Source organism: Nerophis ophidion, linkage group LG04, assembly GCF_033978795.1.
Source record: "Nerophis ophidion isolate RoL-2023_Sa linkage group LG04, RoL_Noph_v1.0, whole genome shotgun sequence".
NCBI lineage: Eukaryota > Metazoa > Chordata > Actinopteri > Syngnathiformes > Syngnathidae > Nerophis > Nerophis ophidion.
Genome location: NC_084614.1, coordinates 80,201,693 through 80,219,803, shown reverse-complemented (window position 1 = coordinate 80,219,803; position 18,111 = coordinate 80,201,693). Strand labels below are relative to the sequence as shown.

The 18,111-nt window shown below is 35.9% G+C and overlaps 1 protein-coding gene across 5 annotated transcripts in view; it reads left to right on the top strand.

The window, feature by feature from the left end:
• asl (argininosuccinate lyase) overlaps positions 1-16,374 on the top strand; it is a 76,698-nt gene extending 60,324 nt beyond the window's left edge. For all 5 annotated transcript variants that reach the window (XM_061899228.1, XM_061899231.1, XM_061899230.1 and 2 more), the window contains 4 exons: positions 10,608-10,751; positions 10,827-10,907; positions 15,975-16,081; positions 16,154-16,374. In XM_061899228.1, coding sequence (XP_061755212.1) covers positions 10,608-10,751; positions 10,827-10,907; positions 15,975-16,081; positions 16,154-16,304 — 483 coding nt within the window. In that variant the 3' untranslated portion in view covers positions 16,305-16,374. The remainder of the gene's footprint in view (positions 1-10,607; positions 10,752-10,826; positions 10,908-15,974; positions 16,082-16,153) is intronic.
• Positions 16,375-18,111: the final 1,737 nt, after the last annotated feature.

Sequence of the window (18,111 nt, the reverse complement as noted above, 5' to 3'; positions counted from 1 at the left end):
TACATAATGACGTTGAACTGTGTTTACATTGTTTAATGATGATGAACTGTGTTTACATTGTTTAATGATGTTGAACTGTGCTTTCATTAATGACGTTGAACTGTGTTTACATTGTTTAATGACGTTGAACTGTGTTTACATTGTTTAATGATGTTGAACTGTGTTTACATTGTTTAATGACGTTGAACTGTGTTTACATTGTTTAATGACGTTGAACTGTGTTTACATTGTTTAATGACTTTGAACTGTGTTTACATTGTTTAATGACGTTGAACTGTGTTTACATTGTTTAATGACGTTGAACTGTGTTTACATTGTTTAATGACGTTGAACTGTGTTTACATTGTTTAATGACGTTGAACTGTGTTTACATTGTTTAATGACGTTGAACTGTGTTTACATTGTTTAATGACGTTGAACTGTGTTTACATTGTTTAATGACGTTGAACTGTGTTTACATTGTTTAATGATGTTGAACTGTGTTTACATTGTTTAATGACGTTGAACTGTGTTTACATTGTTTAATGACGTTGAACTGTGTTTACATTGTTTAATGACGTTGAACTGTGTTTACATTGTTTAATGACGTTGAACTGTTTACATTGTTTAATGATGTTGAACTGTGTTTACATTGTTTAATGACGTTGAACTGTGTTTACATTGTTTAATGACTTTGAACTGTGCTTTCATTAATGACGTTGAACTGTGTTTACATTGTTTAATGATGTTGAACTGTGTTTACATTGTTTAATGACGTTGAACTGTGTTTACATTGTTTAATGACTTTGAACTGTGCTTTCATTAATGACGTTGAACTGTTTACATAATGACGTTGAACTGTGTTTACATTGTTTAATGATGTTGAACTGTGTTTACATTGTTTAATGACTTTGAACTGTGCTTTCATTAATGACGTTGAACTGTTTACATAATGTCATTGAACTGTATTTGCATTGTTTAATGATGTTGAACTTTGCTTCCATAAATGACGTTGAACTGTGTTTACATTGTTTAATGACGTTGAACTGTGTTTACATTGTTTAATGACGTTGAACTGTGTTTACATTGTTTAATGACGTTGAACTGTGTTTACATTGTTTAATGATGTTGAACTGTGTTTACATTGTTTAATGACGTTGAACTGTGTTTACATTGTTTAATGATGTTGAACTGTGCTTTCATTGTTTAATGATGTTGAACTGTGTTTACATTGTTTAATGACTTTGAACTGTGTTTACATTGTTTAATGACGTTGAACTGTGTTTACATTGTTTAATGACGTTGAACTGTGTTTACATTGTTTAATGATGTTGAACTGTGTTTACATTGTTTAATGATGTTGAACTGTGTTTACATTGTTTAATGATGTTGAACTGTGTTTACATTGTTTAATGATGTTGAACTGTGTTTACTTTGTTTAATGACATTGAACTGTGTTTACATTGTTTAATGACTTTGAACTGTGCTTTCATTAATGACGTTGAACTGTTTACATAATGACGTTGAACTGTGTTTACATTGTTTAATGACGTTGAACTGTGTTTACATTGTTTAATGATGTTGAACTGTGTTTACTTTGTTTAATGACATTGAACTGTGTTTACATTGTTTAATGACGTTGAACTGTGTTTACATTGTTTAATGACGTTGAACTGTGTTTACTTTGTTTAATGACATTGAACTGTGCTTTCATTAATTATGTCGAACTGTGCTTTCATTTATGACGTTGAACTGTGTTTACATTTTTAATGACGTCGAACTGTGTTTACTTTGTTTAAAGACTCTGAACTGTGTTTACATTGTTTAATGACGTTGAACTGTGTTTACATTGTTTAATGACGTTGAACTGTGTTTACTTTGTTTAATGACATTGAACTGTGCTTTCATTAATTATGTCGAACTGTGCTTTCATTTATGACGTTGAACTGTGTTTACATTTTTAATGACGTCGAACTGTGTTTACTTTGTTTAAAGACTCTGAACTGTGTTTACATTGTTTAATGACGTTGAACAGTGTTTACATTGTTTAATGACGTTGAACTGTGTTTACATTGTTTAATGACGTTGAACTGTGTTTACTTTGTTTAATGTCGTTGAACTGTGTTTACTTTGTTTAATGACATTGAACTGTGTTTACATTGTTTAATGACATTGAACTGTGTTTACTTTGTTTAATGACGTTGAACTGTGTTTACATTGTTTAATGACGTTGAACTGTGTTTACATTGTTTAATGACGTCGAACAGTGTTTACATTGTTTAATGATGTTGAACTGTGTTTACATTGTTTAATGATGTTGAACTGTGTTTACATTGTTTAATGACGTTGAACTGTGTTTACTTTGTTTAATGTCGTTGAACTGTGTTTACTTTGTTTAATGACATTGAACTGTGTTTACATTGTTTAATGACATTGAACTGTGTTTACTTTGTTTAATGACGTTGAACTGTGTTTACATTGTTTAATGACGTTGAACAGTGTTTACATTGTTTAATGATGTTGAACTGTGTTTACATTGTTTAATGACGTCGAACTGTGTTTACATTGTTTAATGACGTTGAACTGTGTTTACATTGTTTAATGACGTTGAACTGTGTTTACATTGTTTAATGACGTCGAACAGTGTTTACATTGTTTAATGATGTTGAACTGTGTTTACATTGTTTAATGATGTTGAACTGTGTTTACATTGTTTAATGACGTTGAACTGTGTTTACATTGTTTAATGACGTTGAACTGTGTTTACATTGTTTAATGACGTTGAACTGTGTTTACATTGTTTAATGACGTCGAACAGTGTTTACATTGTTTAATGATGTTGAACTGTGTTTACATTGTTTAATGATGTTGAACTGTGTTTACATTGTTTAATGACGTTGAACTGTGTTTACATTGTTTAATGACGTTGAACTGTGTTTACATTGTTTAATGATGTTGAACTGTGTTTACATTGTTTAATGATGTTGAACTGTGTTTACATTGTTTAATGACGTCGAACTGTGTTTACATTGTTTAATGATGTTGAACTGTGTTTACATTGTTTAATGACGTTGAAATGTGTTTACATTGTTTAATGATGTTGAACTGTGTTTACATTGTTTAATGACGTTGAACAGTGTTTACATTGTTTAATGACGTTGAACTGTGTTTACATTGTTTAATGATGTTGAACAGTGTTTACATTGTTTAATGACGTTGAACTGTGTTTACATTGTTTAATGACGTTGAACTGTGTTTACATTGTTTAATGATGTTGAACTGTGTTTACATTGTTTAATGACGTTGAACAGTGTTTACATTGTTTAATGACGTTGAACTGTGTTTACATTGTTTAATGATGTTGAACTGTGTTTACATTGTTTAATGACGTTGAACTGTGTTTACATTGTTTAATGATGTTGAACTGTGTTTACATTGTTTAATGACGTTGAACTGTGTTTACATTGTTTAATGACGTTGAACAGTGTTTACATTGTTTAATGACGTTGAACTGTGTTTACATTGTTTAATGATGTTGAACAGTGTTTACATTGTTTAATGACGTTGAACTGTGTTTACATTGTTTAATGACGTTGAACTGTGTTTACATTGTTTAATGACGTTGAACTGTGTTTACATTGTTTAATGATGTTGAACTGTGTTTACATTGTTTAATGATGTTGAACAGTGTTTACATTGTTTAATGACGTTGAACTGTGTTTACATTGTTTAATGACGTTGAACTGTGTTTACATTGTTTAATGATGTTGAACTGTGTTTACATTGTTTAATGACGTTGAAATGTGTTTACATTGTTTAATGATGTGCTTTCATTAATGACATCGAACTGTGTTTACATTGTTTAATGACGTTGAACTGTGTTTACATTGTTTAATGACGTTGAACTGTGTTTACATTGTTTAATGACGTTGAACTGTGTTTACATTGTTTAATGACGTTGAACTGTGTTTACATTGTTTAATGACGTTGAACTGTGTTTACATTGTTTAATGACGTTGAACTGTGTTTACATTGTTTAATGACGTTGAACTGTGTTTACTTTGTTTAATGACGTTGAACTGTGTTTACATTGTTTAATGACGTTGAACTGTGTTTACATTTTTTAATGATGTTGAACTGTGTTTACATTGTTTAATGACGTTGAAATGTGTTTACATTGTTTAATGATGTGCTTTCATTAATGACATCGAACTGTGTTTACATTGTTTAATGACGTTGAACTGTGTTTACATTGTTTAATGACGTTGAACTGTGTTTACATTGTTTAATGGTGTTGAACTGTGTTTACATTGTTTAATGACGTTGAAATGTGTTTACATTGTTTAATGATGTTGAACTGTGTTTACATTGTTTAATGACGTTGAACAGTGTTTACATTGTTTAATGACGTTGAACTGTGTTTACATTGTTTAATGATGTTGAACAGTGTTTACATTGTTTAATGACGTTGAACTGTGTTTACATTGTTTAATGACGTTGAACTGTGTTTACATTGTTTAATGATGTTGAACTGTGTTTACATTGTTTAATGACGTTGAACAGTGTTTACATTGTTTAATGACGTTGAACTGTGTTTACATTGTTTAATGATGTTGAACTGTGTTTACATTGTTTAATGACGTTGAACTGTGTTTACATTGTTTAATGACGTTGAACTGTGTTTACATTGTTTAATGACGTTGAACTGTGTTTACATTGTTTAATGACGTTGAACTGTGTTTACATTGTTTAATGATGTTGAACTGTGTTTACATTGTTTAATGACGTTGAACTGTGTTTACATTGTTTAATGACGTTGAACTGTGTTTACATTGTTTAATGACGTTGAACAGTGTTTACATTGTTTAATGACGTTGAACTGTGTTTACATTGTTTAATGATGTTGAACAGTGTTTACATTGTTTAATGACGTTGAACTGTGTTTACATTGTTTAATGATGTTGAACTGTGTTTACATTGTTTAATGATGTTGAACAGTGTTTACATTGTTTAATGACGTTCAACTGTGTTTACATTGTTTAATGACGTTGAACTGTGTTTACATTGTTTAATGACGTTGAACTGTGTTTACATTGTTTAATGATGTTGAACTGTGTTTACATTGTTTAATGACGTTGAACTGTGTTTACATTGTTTAATGACGTTGAACTGTGTTTACATTGTTTAATGACGTTGAACTGTGTTTACATTGTTTAATGATGTTGAACTGTGTTTACATTGTTTAATGATGTTGAACAGTGTTTACATTGTTTAATGACGTTCAACTGTGTTTACATTGTTTAATGACGTTGAACTGTGTTTACATTGTTTAATGACGTTGAACTGTGTTTACATTGTTTAATGATGTTGAACTGTGTTTACATTGTTTAATGACGTTGAACTGTGTTTACATTGTTTAATGACGTTGAACTGTGTTTACATTGTTTAATGACGTTGAACTGTGTTTACATTGTTTAATGATGATGAACTGTGTTTACATTGTTTAATGACGTTGAACTGTGTTTACATTGTTTAATGACGTTGAACTTTGTTTACATTGTTTAATGACGTTGAACTGTGTTTACATTGTTTAATGATGATGAACTGTGTTTACATTGTTTAATGACGTTGAACTGTGTTTACATTGTTTGTCGTTGAACTGTGTTTACATTGTTTAATGACGTTGAACTGTGTTTACTTTGTTTAATGACGTTGAACAGTCTTTACATTGTTTAATGACGTTGAACACTGTTTATATTGTTTAATGACGTCGAACTGTGTTTACATTGTTTAATGATGTTGAACTGTGTTTACATTGTTTAATGACGTTGAACTGTGTTTACATTGTTTAATGACGTTGAACTGTGTTTACTTTGTTTAATGACGTTGAACAGTCTTTACATTGTTTAATGACGTTGAACACTGTTTACTTTGTTTAATGACGTCGAACTGTGTTTACATTGTTTAATGACTTTGAACTGTGTTTACTTTGTTTAATGACGTTGAACTGTGTTTACATTGTTTAATGACATTGAACTGTGTTTACATTGTTTAATGACGTTGAACTGTGTTTACATTGTTTAATGACGTTGAACTGTGTTTACTTTGTTTAATGACGTTGAACTGTGTTTACATTGTTTAATGACGTTGAACTGTGTTTACTTTGTTTAATGACGTTGAACTGTGTTTACATTGTTTAATGATGTTGAACACTGTTTACATTGTTTAATGACGTTGAACTGTGTTTACATTGTTTAATGATGTTGAACTGTGTTTACATTGTTTAATGACGTTGAACTGTGTTTACATTGTTTAATGACGTTGAACTGTGTTTACTTTGTTTAATGACGTTGAACTGTGTTTACATTGTTTAATGACGTTGAACTGTGTTTACATTGTTTAATGACGTTGAACTGTGTTTACTTTGTTTAATGACGTTGAACTGTGTTTACATTGTTTAATGACGTTGAACAGTGTTTACATTGTTTAATGATGTTGAACTGTGTTTACTTTGTTTAATGACGTTGAACTGTGTTTACATTGTTTAATGACGTTGAACAGTGTTTACATTGTTTAATGATGTTGAACTGTGTTTACTTTGTTTAATGACGTTGAACAGTGTTTACATTGTTTAATGATGTTGAACTGTGTTTACTTTGTTTAATGACGTTGAACTGTGTTTACATTGTTTAATGACGTTGAACAGTGTTTACATTGTTTAATGATGTTGAACTGTGTTTACATTGTTTAATGACGTTGAACTGTGTTTACATTGTTTAATGACGTTGAACTGTGTTTACATTGTTTAATGACGTTGAACTGTGTTTACTTTGTTTAATGATGTTGAACAGTGTTTACATTGTTTAATGATGTTGAACTGTGTTTACATTGTTTAATGATGTTGAACTGTGTTTACTTTGTTTAATGACGTTGAACAGTGTTTACATTGTTTAATGACGTTGAACTGTGTTTACTTTGTTTAATGACGTTGAACTGTGTTTACTTTGTTTAATGATGTTGAACTGTGTTTACATTGTTTAATGATGTTGAACTGTGTTTACTTTGTTTAATGACGTTGAACAGTGTTTACATTGTTTAATGACGTTGAACTGTGTTTACTTTGTTTAATGACGTTGAACAGTGTTTACATTGTTTAATGACGTTGAACTGTGTTTACATTGTTTAATGATGTTGAACAGTGTTTACATTGTTTAATGATGTTGAACTGTGTTTACATTGTTTAATGATGTTGAACTGTGTTTACTTTGTTTAATGACGTTGAACAGTGTTTACATTGTTTAATGATGTTGAACTGTGTTTACTTTGTTTAATGACGTTGAACTGTGTTTACATTGTTTAATGATGTTGAACTGTGTTTACATTGTTTAATGATGTTGAACTGTGTTTACTTTGTTTAATGACGTTGAACTGTGTTTACTTTGTTTAATGACGTTGAACAGTGTTTACTTTGTTTAATGACGTTGAACTGTGTTTACTTTGTTTAATGACGTTGAACTGTGTTTACATTGTTTAATGATGTTGAACTGTGTTTACATTGTTTAATGACGTTGAACTGTGTTTACATTGTTTAATGACGTTGAACTGTGTTTACATTGTTTAATGACGTTGAACTGTGTTTACATTGTTTAATGACGTTGAACTGTGTTTACATTGTTTAATGACGTTGAACTGTGTTTACATTGTTTAATGACGTTGAACTGTGTTTACATTGTTTAATGATGTTGAACTGTGTTTACATTGTTTAATGACGTTGAACTGTGTTTACATTGTTTAATGACGTTGAACTGTGTTTACATTGTTTAATGACGTTGAACTGTGTTTACATTGTTTAATGACGTTGAACTGTGTTTACATTGTTTAATGATGTTGAACTGTGTTTACTTTGTTTAATGACGTTGAACTGTGTTTACATTGTTTAATGACGTTGAACTGTGTTTACTTTGTTTAATGACGTTGAACTGTGTTTACATTGTTTAATGACGTTGAACTGTGTTTACATTGTTTAATGACGTTGAACAGTGTTTACTTTGTTTAATGACGTTGAACTGTGTTTACTTTGTTTAATGACGTTGAACAGTGTTTACTTTGTTTAATGACGTTGAACTGTGTTTACTTTGTTTAATGACGTTGAACTGTGTTTACTTTGTTTAATGACGTTGAACTGTGTTTACTTTGTTTAATGATGTTGAACTGTGTTTACATTGTTTAATGACGTTGAACAGTGTTTACATTGTTTAATGACGTTGAACTGTGTTTACATTGTTTAATGATGTTGAACTGTGTTTACATTGTTTAATGACTTTGAACTGTGTTTACATTGTTTAATGACGTTGAACTGTGTTTACATTGTTTAATGACGTTGAACTGTGTTTACATTGTTTAATGATGTTGAACTGTGTTTACATTGTTTAATGACTTTGAACTGTGCTTTCATTAATGACGTTGAACTCTGTTTACATTGTTTAATGACGTTGAACTGTGTTTACATTGTTTAATGACGTTGAACTGTGTTTACATTGTTTAATGACGTTGAACTGTGTTTACATTGTTTAATGACGTTGAACTGTGTTTACATTGTTTAATGACGTTGAACTGTGTTTACATTGTTTAATGACGTTGAACTGTGTTTACATTGTTTAATGACGTTGAACTGTGTTTACATTGTTTAATGATGTTGAACTGTGTTTACTTTGTTTAATGACGTTGAACTGTGTTTACATTGTTTAATGACGTTGAACTGTGTTTACTTTGTTTAATGACGTTGAACTGTGTTTACATTGTTTAATGACGTTGAACTGTGTTTACATTGTTTAATGACGTTGAACAGTGTTTACTTTGTTTAATGACGTTGAACTGTGTTTACTTTGTTTAATGACGTTGAACAGTGTTTACTTTGTTTAATGACGTTGAACTGTGTTTACTTTGTTTAATGACGTTGAACTGTGTTTACTTTGTTTAATGACGTTGAACTGTGTTTACTTTGTTTAATGATGTTGAACAGTGTTTACATTGTTTAATGACTTTGAACTGTGTTTACATTGTTTAATGACGTTGAACTGTGTTTACTTTGTTTAATGACGTCGAACTGTGTTTACATTGTTTAATGATGTTGAACAGTGTTTACATTGTTTAATGACTTTGAACTGTGTTTACATTGTTTAATGACGTTGAACTGTGTTTACTTTGTTTAATGACGTCGAACTGTGTTTACATTGTTTAATGATGTTGAACAGTGTTTACATTGTTTAATGACTTTGAACTGTGTTTACTTTGTTTAATGACGTTGAACTGTGTTTACATTGTTTAATGACTTTGAACTGTGTTTACATTGTTTAATGACGTTGAACTGTGTTTACATTGTTTAATGACTTTGAACTGTGTTTACATTGTTTGATGTTGAACTGTGTTTACATTGTTTAATGACGTTGAACTGTGTTTACTTTGTTTAATGACGTTGAACTGTGTTTACATTGTTTAATGACGTTGAACTGTGTTTACATTGTTTAATGACGTTGAACTGTGCTTTCATTAATGACGTTGAACTGTGTTTACATTGTTTAATGACGTTGAACTGTGCTTTCATTAATGACGTTGAACTGTGTTTACATTGTTTAATGATGTCAAACTGTTTACATTGTTTAATGACTTTGAACTGTGCTTTCATTAATGACGTTGAACTGTGTTTACATTGTTTAATGATGTCAAACTGTTTACATTGTTTAATGACGTTGAACTGTGTTTACATAATGACGTTGAACTGTGTTTACATTGTTTAATGATGTCAAACTGTTTACATTGTTTAATGACTTTGAACTGTGCTTTCATTAATGATGTTGAACTGTGTTTACATTGCTTAATGACGTTGAACTGTGTTTACATTGTTTAATGACGTTGAACTGTGTTTACTTTGTTTAATGACGTTGAACTGTGCTTTCATTAATGACGTTGAACTGTGTTTACATTGTTTAATGATGTCAAACTGTTTACATTGTTTAATGACTTTGAACTGTGCTTTCATTAATGATGTTGAACTGTGTTTACATTGCTTAATGACGTTGAACTGTGTTTACATTGTTTAATGACGTTGAACTGTGTTTACTTTGTTTAATGACGTTGAACTGTGTTTACTTTGTTTAATGACGTTGAACTGTGTTTACATTGTTTAATGACTTTGAACTGTGCTTTCATTATAGACGTTGAACTGTGTTTACATTGTTTAATGACATTGAACTGTGTTTACATTAATGACGTTGCACTGTGTTTACATTGTTTAATGACTTTGAACTGTGCTTTCATTAATGACGTTGAACTGTGTTTACTTTGTGCAACGACATTGAACTGTGGAGGCTTTTTGTGACACCAAACAAGATTGGGTTTTCGGCCCCATTTCTGTTGTTAATATGAGTACAGGTTTTGACTTTATTAAGTTGCGAATACAATTTGAATAGTTCCAAATGTCAGTAGTTATTGAAAACCTAAACCGTGGATCCCTAAATAGACTTGAACATGGTCAGTGCCGTGTGTTCCCCCTACGCCCTAAACAAGCGCATAGTGTTTTTACCAAGACTGTGTTTAATGTTGTTTTGCATCCTGTTGTGTGGTCACAGTGTGCCGGCTTCATGATGACACTGAAGGGCCTGCCCAGCTCGTACAACAAAGACCTGCAGGAGGACAAGGAGGCCATGTTTGACTGCTACGACTCTGTCCACGCCGTGCTGCAGGTCACCACCGGGGTCCTCTCCACCCTAAAGGTCAGTGGTCAATTCTGCGCTCCGCATCAAAGAGTGCGTTGCAGGTCAGCGAGACGTGTGCTCTCCCGTTGTCAGATCAACGCCAGCGTGATGGCGGCGGCGCTGAGTCCCGACATGTTGGCGACGGACCTGGCCTACTACCTGGTCAGGAAGGGGGTGAGAGGCGCTTTTTATACCCAATCATGGCACCCACCTGTTCCCAATTAGCCTGCACACCTGTGGGATGTTCCAAATAAGTGTTTGATGAGCATTCCTCAACTTTATCAGTATTTATTGCCACCTGTCCCAACTTCTTTGTCACGTGTTGCTGGCATCAAATTCTAAAGTTAATGATTATTTGCAACAAAAAAAAAAGTGTATCAGTTTGAACATGAAATATGTTGTCTTTGTAGCATATTCAACTGAATATCAATCAATCAATCAATGTTTACTTATAGAGCCCTGAATCACTAGTGTCTCAAAGGGCTGCACAAACCACCACGACATCCTCGGTAGGCCCACATAAGGGCAAGGAAAACTCAATCCCAGTGGGACGTCGGTGACAACGATGACTATGAGAACCTTGGAGAGGAGGAAAGCAATGGATGTCGAGCGGGTCTAACATGATACTGTGAAAATTCAATCCACAATGGATCCAACACAGTCGCGAGAGTCCAGTCCAAAGCGGATCCGACACAGCAGCGAGAGTCCCGTTCACAGCGGAGCCAGCAGGAAACCATCCCAAGCGGAGGCGGATCAGCAGCGCAGAGATGTCCCCAGCCGATACACACGCAAGCAGTACATGGCCACCGGATCGGACCGGACCCCCTCCACAAGGGAGAGTGGGACATAGAAGAAAAAGAAAAGAAACGGCAGATCAACTGGTCTAAAAAGGGAGTCAATTTAAAGGCTAGAGTATACAGATGAGTTTTAAGGTGAGACTTAAATGCTTCTACTGAGGTGGCATCTCGAACTGTTACCGGGAGGGCATTCCAGAGTACTGGAGCCCGAAATGAAAACGCTCTATAGCCCGCAGACTTTTTTTGGGCTTGAATATGGGTTGAAAAGGATTTGCAAATCATTGTATTTTATTTATATTTACATCTAACACAATTTCCCAACTCATATGGAAACGGGTTTGTAATATTCAGCCTGCTTGACATTATGTAATTTCAGAACAGGTAATAAAAGTATAATATTATTTTAGTAGAAATATCACAGATTACATTACAAAACGTCTTTTGACAAAGCATGAACGTTATGTAAGTCTATTTTTCATTTTGATGTGGTAGTTTGACCGGATGCGATGCGTGGGGCTATTATTGTGAAGCCGGACGTGCGTAATTGTTATGAGAAGAGATGCCTTGACGACGTGAAAGTCTCCGATAAAATTGACTCGAGACTTCCTGCCTACCGCTTTTGGACATTTTGTGTTTTCAATGCGGAAGTGATGTTCCTCCTCTCTGCAAGTGGCAAAGAGTTATGCCAGATATGGTCTCACGATCGAAGTTAAAGGGGAACATTATCAGCAGACCTATGTAAGCGTCAATATATACCTTGATGGTGCAGAAAAAAGACCATATATATTTTTTAACCAATTTCCGAACTCTAAATGGGTGAATTTTGGCGAATTAAACGCCTTTCTGTTTATCGCTCTGTGGCGACCGAGGTAACACATTACAAACACCGGGTCTCAGCTCTGTTATTTTCCGTTTTTTCGACTATTTTTTGGAACCTTGGAGACATCATGCCTCGTCGGTGTGTTGTCGGAGGGTGTAACAACACTAACAGGGAGGGATTCAAGTTGCACCACTGGCCCAAAGATGCCAAAGTGTCTGCCGCCAGACCCCCGTTGAATGTACCCAAGTGTTTCCACATTTTACCGTCGATGCTAAGACAGTCATGGCACAGAGATGTATGGATAACCTGCAGATGCATTTGCAACGATAAAGTCAACGAAATCACAAAGGTGAGTTTTGTTGATGTTGTTGACTTATGTGCTAATCAGACATATTTGGTTGCGGCGTCACTGCCAGCTAATCGATCCTAACATGCTATTCACTGGCGGTGCTAAAGCAGACATGGCACAGAGATGTATGGATAACCTGCAGATACATTTGCAACGATAAAGTCAACGAAATCACAAAGGTGAGTAGTGTTGATGTTGTTGACTTATGTGCTAATCAGACATATTTGGTTGCGGCGTCACTGCCAGCTAATCGATGCTAACATGCTATTCACTGGCGGTGCTAAAGCAGACATGGCACAGAGATGTATGGATAACCTGCAGATGCATTTGCAACAATAAAGTCAACGAAATCACAAAGGTGAGTTGTGTTGATGTTGTTGACTTATGTGCCAATCAGACATATTTGGTTGCGGCGTCACTGCCAGCTAATCGATGCTAACATGCTAGGCTAATCGATGCTAACATGCTATTTACTGGCGATGCTAAAGCAGACATGGCACAGAGATGTATGGATAACCTGCAGATGCATTTCCAACGATAAAGTCAACGAAATCACAAAGGTGAGTTTTGTTGATGTTGTTGACTTATGTGCTAATCAGACATATTTGGTTGCGGCGTCACTGCCAGCTAATCGATGCTAACATGCTACGCTAATCGATGCTAACATGCTATTCACTGACGGTGCTAAAGCAGACATGGCACAGAGATGTATGGATAACCTGCAGATGCATTTGCAACGATAAAGTCAATGAAATCACAAAGGTGAGTTTTGTTGATGTTGTTGACTTATGTGCTAATCAGACATATTTGGTTGCGGCGTCACTGCGAGCTAATCGATGCTAACATGCTATTCACTGGCGGTGCTAAAGCAGACATGGCACAGAGATGTATGGATAACCTGCAGATGCATTTGCAACGATAAAGTCAACGAAATCACAAAGGTGAGTTTTGTTGATGTTGACTGCCAGCTAATCGATGCTAACATGCTACGCTAATCGATGCTAACATGCTATTTACCGGCGGTGCTAAAGCAGACATGGCACAGAGATGTATGGATAACCTGCAGATGCATTTCCAACGATAAAGTCAACGAAATCACAAAGGTGAGTTTTGTTGATGTTGTTGACTTATGTGCTAATCAGACATATTTGGTTGCGGCGTCACTGCCAGCTAATCGATGCTAACATGCTACGCTAATCGATGCTAACATGCTATTCACTGACGGTGCTAAAGCAGACATGGCACAGAGATGTATGGATAACCTGCAGATGCATTTGCAACGATAAAGTCAATGAAATCACAAAGGTGAGTTTTGTTGATGTTGTTGACTTATGTGCTAATCAGACATATTTGGTTGCGGCGTCACTGCGAGCTAATCGATGCTAACATGCTATTCACTGGCGGTGCTAAAGCAGACATGGCACAGAGATGTATGGATAACCTGCAGATGCATTTGCAACGATAAAGTCAACGAAATCACAAAGGTGAGTTTTGTTGATGTTGTTGACTTATGTGCCAATCAGACATATTTGGTTGCGGCGTCACTGCCAGCTAATCGATGCTAACATGCTACGCTAATCGATGCTAACATGCTATTTACCGGCGGTCCTAAAGCAGACATGGCACAGAGATGTATGGATAACCTGCAGATGCATTTGCAACGATAAAGTCAACGAAATCACAAAGGTGAGTTTTGTTGATGTTGTTGACTTATGTGCTAATCAGACATATTTGGTTGCGGCGTCACTGCCAGCTAATCGATGCTAACATGCTATGCTAATTGATGCTAACATGCTATTCACTGGCGGTGCTAAAGCAGACATGGCACAGAGATGTATGGATAACCTGCAGATACATTTGCAACGATAAAGTCAACGAAATCACAAAGGTGAGTTTTGTTGATGTTGACTGCCAGCTAATCGATGCTAACATGCTACGCTAATCGATGCTAACATGCGATTTACCGGCGGTGCTAAAGCAGACATGGCACAGAGATGTATGGACAACCTGCAGATGCATTTGCAACGATAAAGTCAACGAAATCACAAAGGTGAGTTTTGTTGATGTTGTTGACTTATGTGCTAATCAGACATATTTGGTTGCGGCGTCACTGCCAGCTAATCGATGCTAACATGCTACGCTAATCGATGCTAACATGCTATTCACTGGCGGTGCTAAAGCAGACATGGCACAGAGATGTATGGATAACCTGCAGATGCATTTGCAAAGATAAAGTCAACGAAATCACAAAGGTGAGTTTTGTTGATTTTGTTGACTTATGTGCTAATCAGACATATTTGGTTGCGGCGTCACTGCCAGCTAATCGATGCTAACATGCTACACTAATCGATGCTAACATGCTATTCACTGGCGGTGCTAAAGCAGACATGGCACAGAGATGTATGGACAACCTGCAGATGCATTTGCAACGATAAAGTCAACGAAATCACAAAGGTGAGTTTTCTTGATGCTAACATGCTACGCTAATCGATGCTAACATGCTATTTACCGGCGGTGCTAAAGCAGACATGGCACAGAGATGTATGGATAACCTGCAGATGCATTTGCAACTATATTACGTTTCCTTCCACCCACATTTAATGCCAAACAAACACTTACCAATCGACAGATTTAAGTTGCTCCAGTGTCACAAGATGCGAAAGTCCTGATCGTTTGGTCCGCACATTTTACCGGCGATGCTAACGCAGCTATGGCTATGAATAGCGTCAATAGCTTGTTTCTTCTTCAATACTTTCATACTCCGACCATCTGTTTCAATACATGCGTAATCTGTTGAATCGCTTAAGCCGCTGAAATCCGAGTCTGAATCCGAGCTAATGTCGCTATATCTTGCTGTGCTATTCGCCATTGTTTGTTTACATTGGCAGCACTGTATGACGTCACAGGAATATGAATAGTGTCTTGGCAGAGAGCGAAAAAAAAGGCACTTTAAAGCTTTTTTTTAGGTATATTCCGGGACCGGTAAAATTTTGAAAAAAACTTCAAAAAATACAACAAAATACAACATTTTTATTGTTTTTAACCCTTTCGGAATTGTGATAATGTTCCACTTTAAAATAGTATTTTCGGGAGAACGACTCGCCTCAGGTGGCCCTTTTTTTTTGGTGTGCATTTCTGCTCGCTATTTTCCCGCTTGTGGCTCAACAGTAACAGAAAGCCATTACGTGTTCCATCGTACACATCTTGCTCAGTGGATGCTCGTCGGAGTGTGGTACCTAATCAAGTGACCAACCGGGGTGTGCAAATGTTCCCAGGTGGCGTTCAGGGACGCACACGCCCTGTCAGGTAAAGTTGTCTTCGCGGCGGAGTCGAAAAACGTTACCTTGACCCAGCTCTCCTTGGACGACCTGTCGGCTATCAGGTGATACACACACACACACAAACACACACACACACAGTGAGCAGTTTTTCATGACGTTGTTGGTGTCTCCAGCCCGCTGTTTGAGAGCGACGTGGCGTCCGTGTGGGACTACGGCGGCAGCGTTGAGCAGTACGGCGCCACAGGTGGCACGGCCAGGAGCAGCGTTAGTGCACAGGTACAACACCTGCGCACCTGGCTCACGCAACAGAAGAAACACTCGTAGAAACAAATACTCACACACCTTGAATCAGAGTTACTGACTGCTAATAAAAGCATGTTTCTGTTAAAACCTTCATGCTGTTCCATCATGATTGAAACAGGAAAATGTGTCGTTTTATTTTTGGGACATGAGCAGCTTCGTTTACTATCAATATAATTACAGATGTCCGATAATGGCTTTTTTGCCGATATTACGATATTGTCCAACTCTTAATTACCGATACCGATATCAACCGGTGTGGAATTCCAATCCAATGCAATCCACTTTATTTATATAGCACATTTAAACAACAATAACGTTTCCAAAGTGCTGCACAGCCATGTTAAAAACAATATTATGCTCCACTAATCAATCAATCAATCAATCAATGTTTATTTATATAGCCCCAAATCACAAATGTCTCAAAGGACTGCACAAATCATTACGACTACAACATCCTCGGAAGAACCCACAAAAGGGCAAGGAAAACTCACACCCAGTGGGCAGGGAGAATTCACATCCAGTGGGACGCCAGTGACAATGCTGACTATGAGAAACCTTGGAGAGGACCTCAGATGTGGGCAACCCCCCCCCCTCTAGAGGACCGAAAGCAATGGATGTCGAGCGGGTCTAACATGATACTGTGAAAGTTCAATCCATAGTGGCTCCAAGACAGCAGTGAGAGTCCCGTCCACAGGAAACCATCTCAAGCTATGAATAAAAAGTCAAAGAAACATATCCACTGTGGTGGCCTCTGCGGTGATCCACGCCATTGTCCGCTGGGGTGGAGGGAGAATGGCCAGAGACAGAAGTAGACCCAACAAAGCAAACGCTGGATGTAAATATAGTTTCAAATGTACATACAGGTAGCCTACATAGCATGTTAGCATCGATTAGCTGGCAGTCATGCCGCGGCCAAATATGTCTGATTAGCACATAAGTCAATAAAATCAACAACACTCACCTTTGTGATTCCGTTGACTTTATCATTGGGAATGCATCTGCTTTGAGTGTGGCAGGATATCCAGACATTCTTGTCATCTCTGTCGTAGCATCGCCGGTAAAAACCGAACGAGGGACTTTCGCATCTCTTGACACTGGAGCAACTTAAACCCGTCGATTGGTATGTGTTTGTTTGGCATTAAATGTGGATGGAGGGAAAGGCTGGATGTAAATATAGCTACAAATGAGGCGTAATGCTGCAATATGTACACACAGCTAGCCTAAATAGCATGTTAGCATCGATTAGCATGCCGTGCTAATCGATGCACATTCTACGTAAATGTAATCGTGTTGTTACACCCTCCGACAACACACCGACGAGGCATGATGTCTCCAAAGTATCGGAAAATAGTCGAAAAAACGGAAAATAACAGAGCTGATTAGACTCGATGCGTGTGATGTGGTAGGGAAAAATGGCGTTGAGTACCGATGTGACGTCGTCGCTCAGAAAGGGATAAAAATAAACGCGTTTAATTCGCCAAAATTCACCCATTTAGAGTTCGGAAATCGGTTAAAAAAAATATACGGTCTTTTTTCTGCACCATCAAGGTATATATTGACGCCTGCATAGGTTGGGTGATAATGTTCCCCTTTAACTCGATGTTATTATTAAGAAAACCTAGCTAATTCGAATCTTTTTGAAAAAATGAAAACAATAGTTTATGGAACATCATTAATATTTTTTCCTGATTAAGATTAATTTTAGAATTTTGATGACGTGTTTTAAATAGGTTCAAATCCAATCTGCACTTTGTTAGAATTTATAACAAATAGGACCAAGCTATAGTTCTAACAAAGACAAATTATTATTTCTTGTAGATTTTCCAGA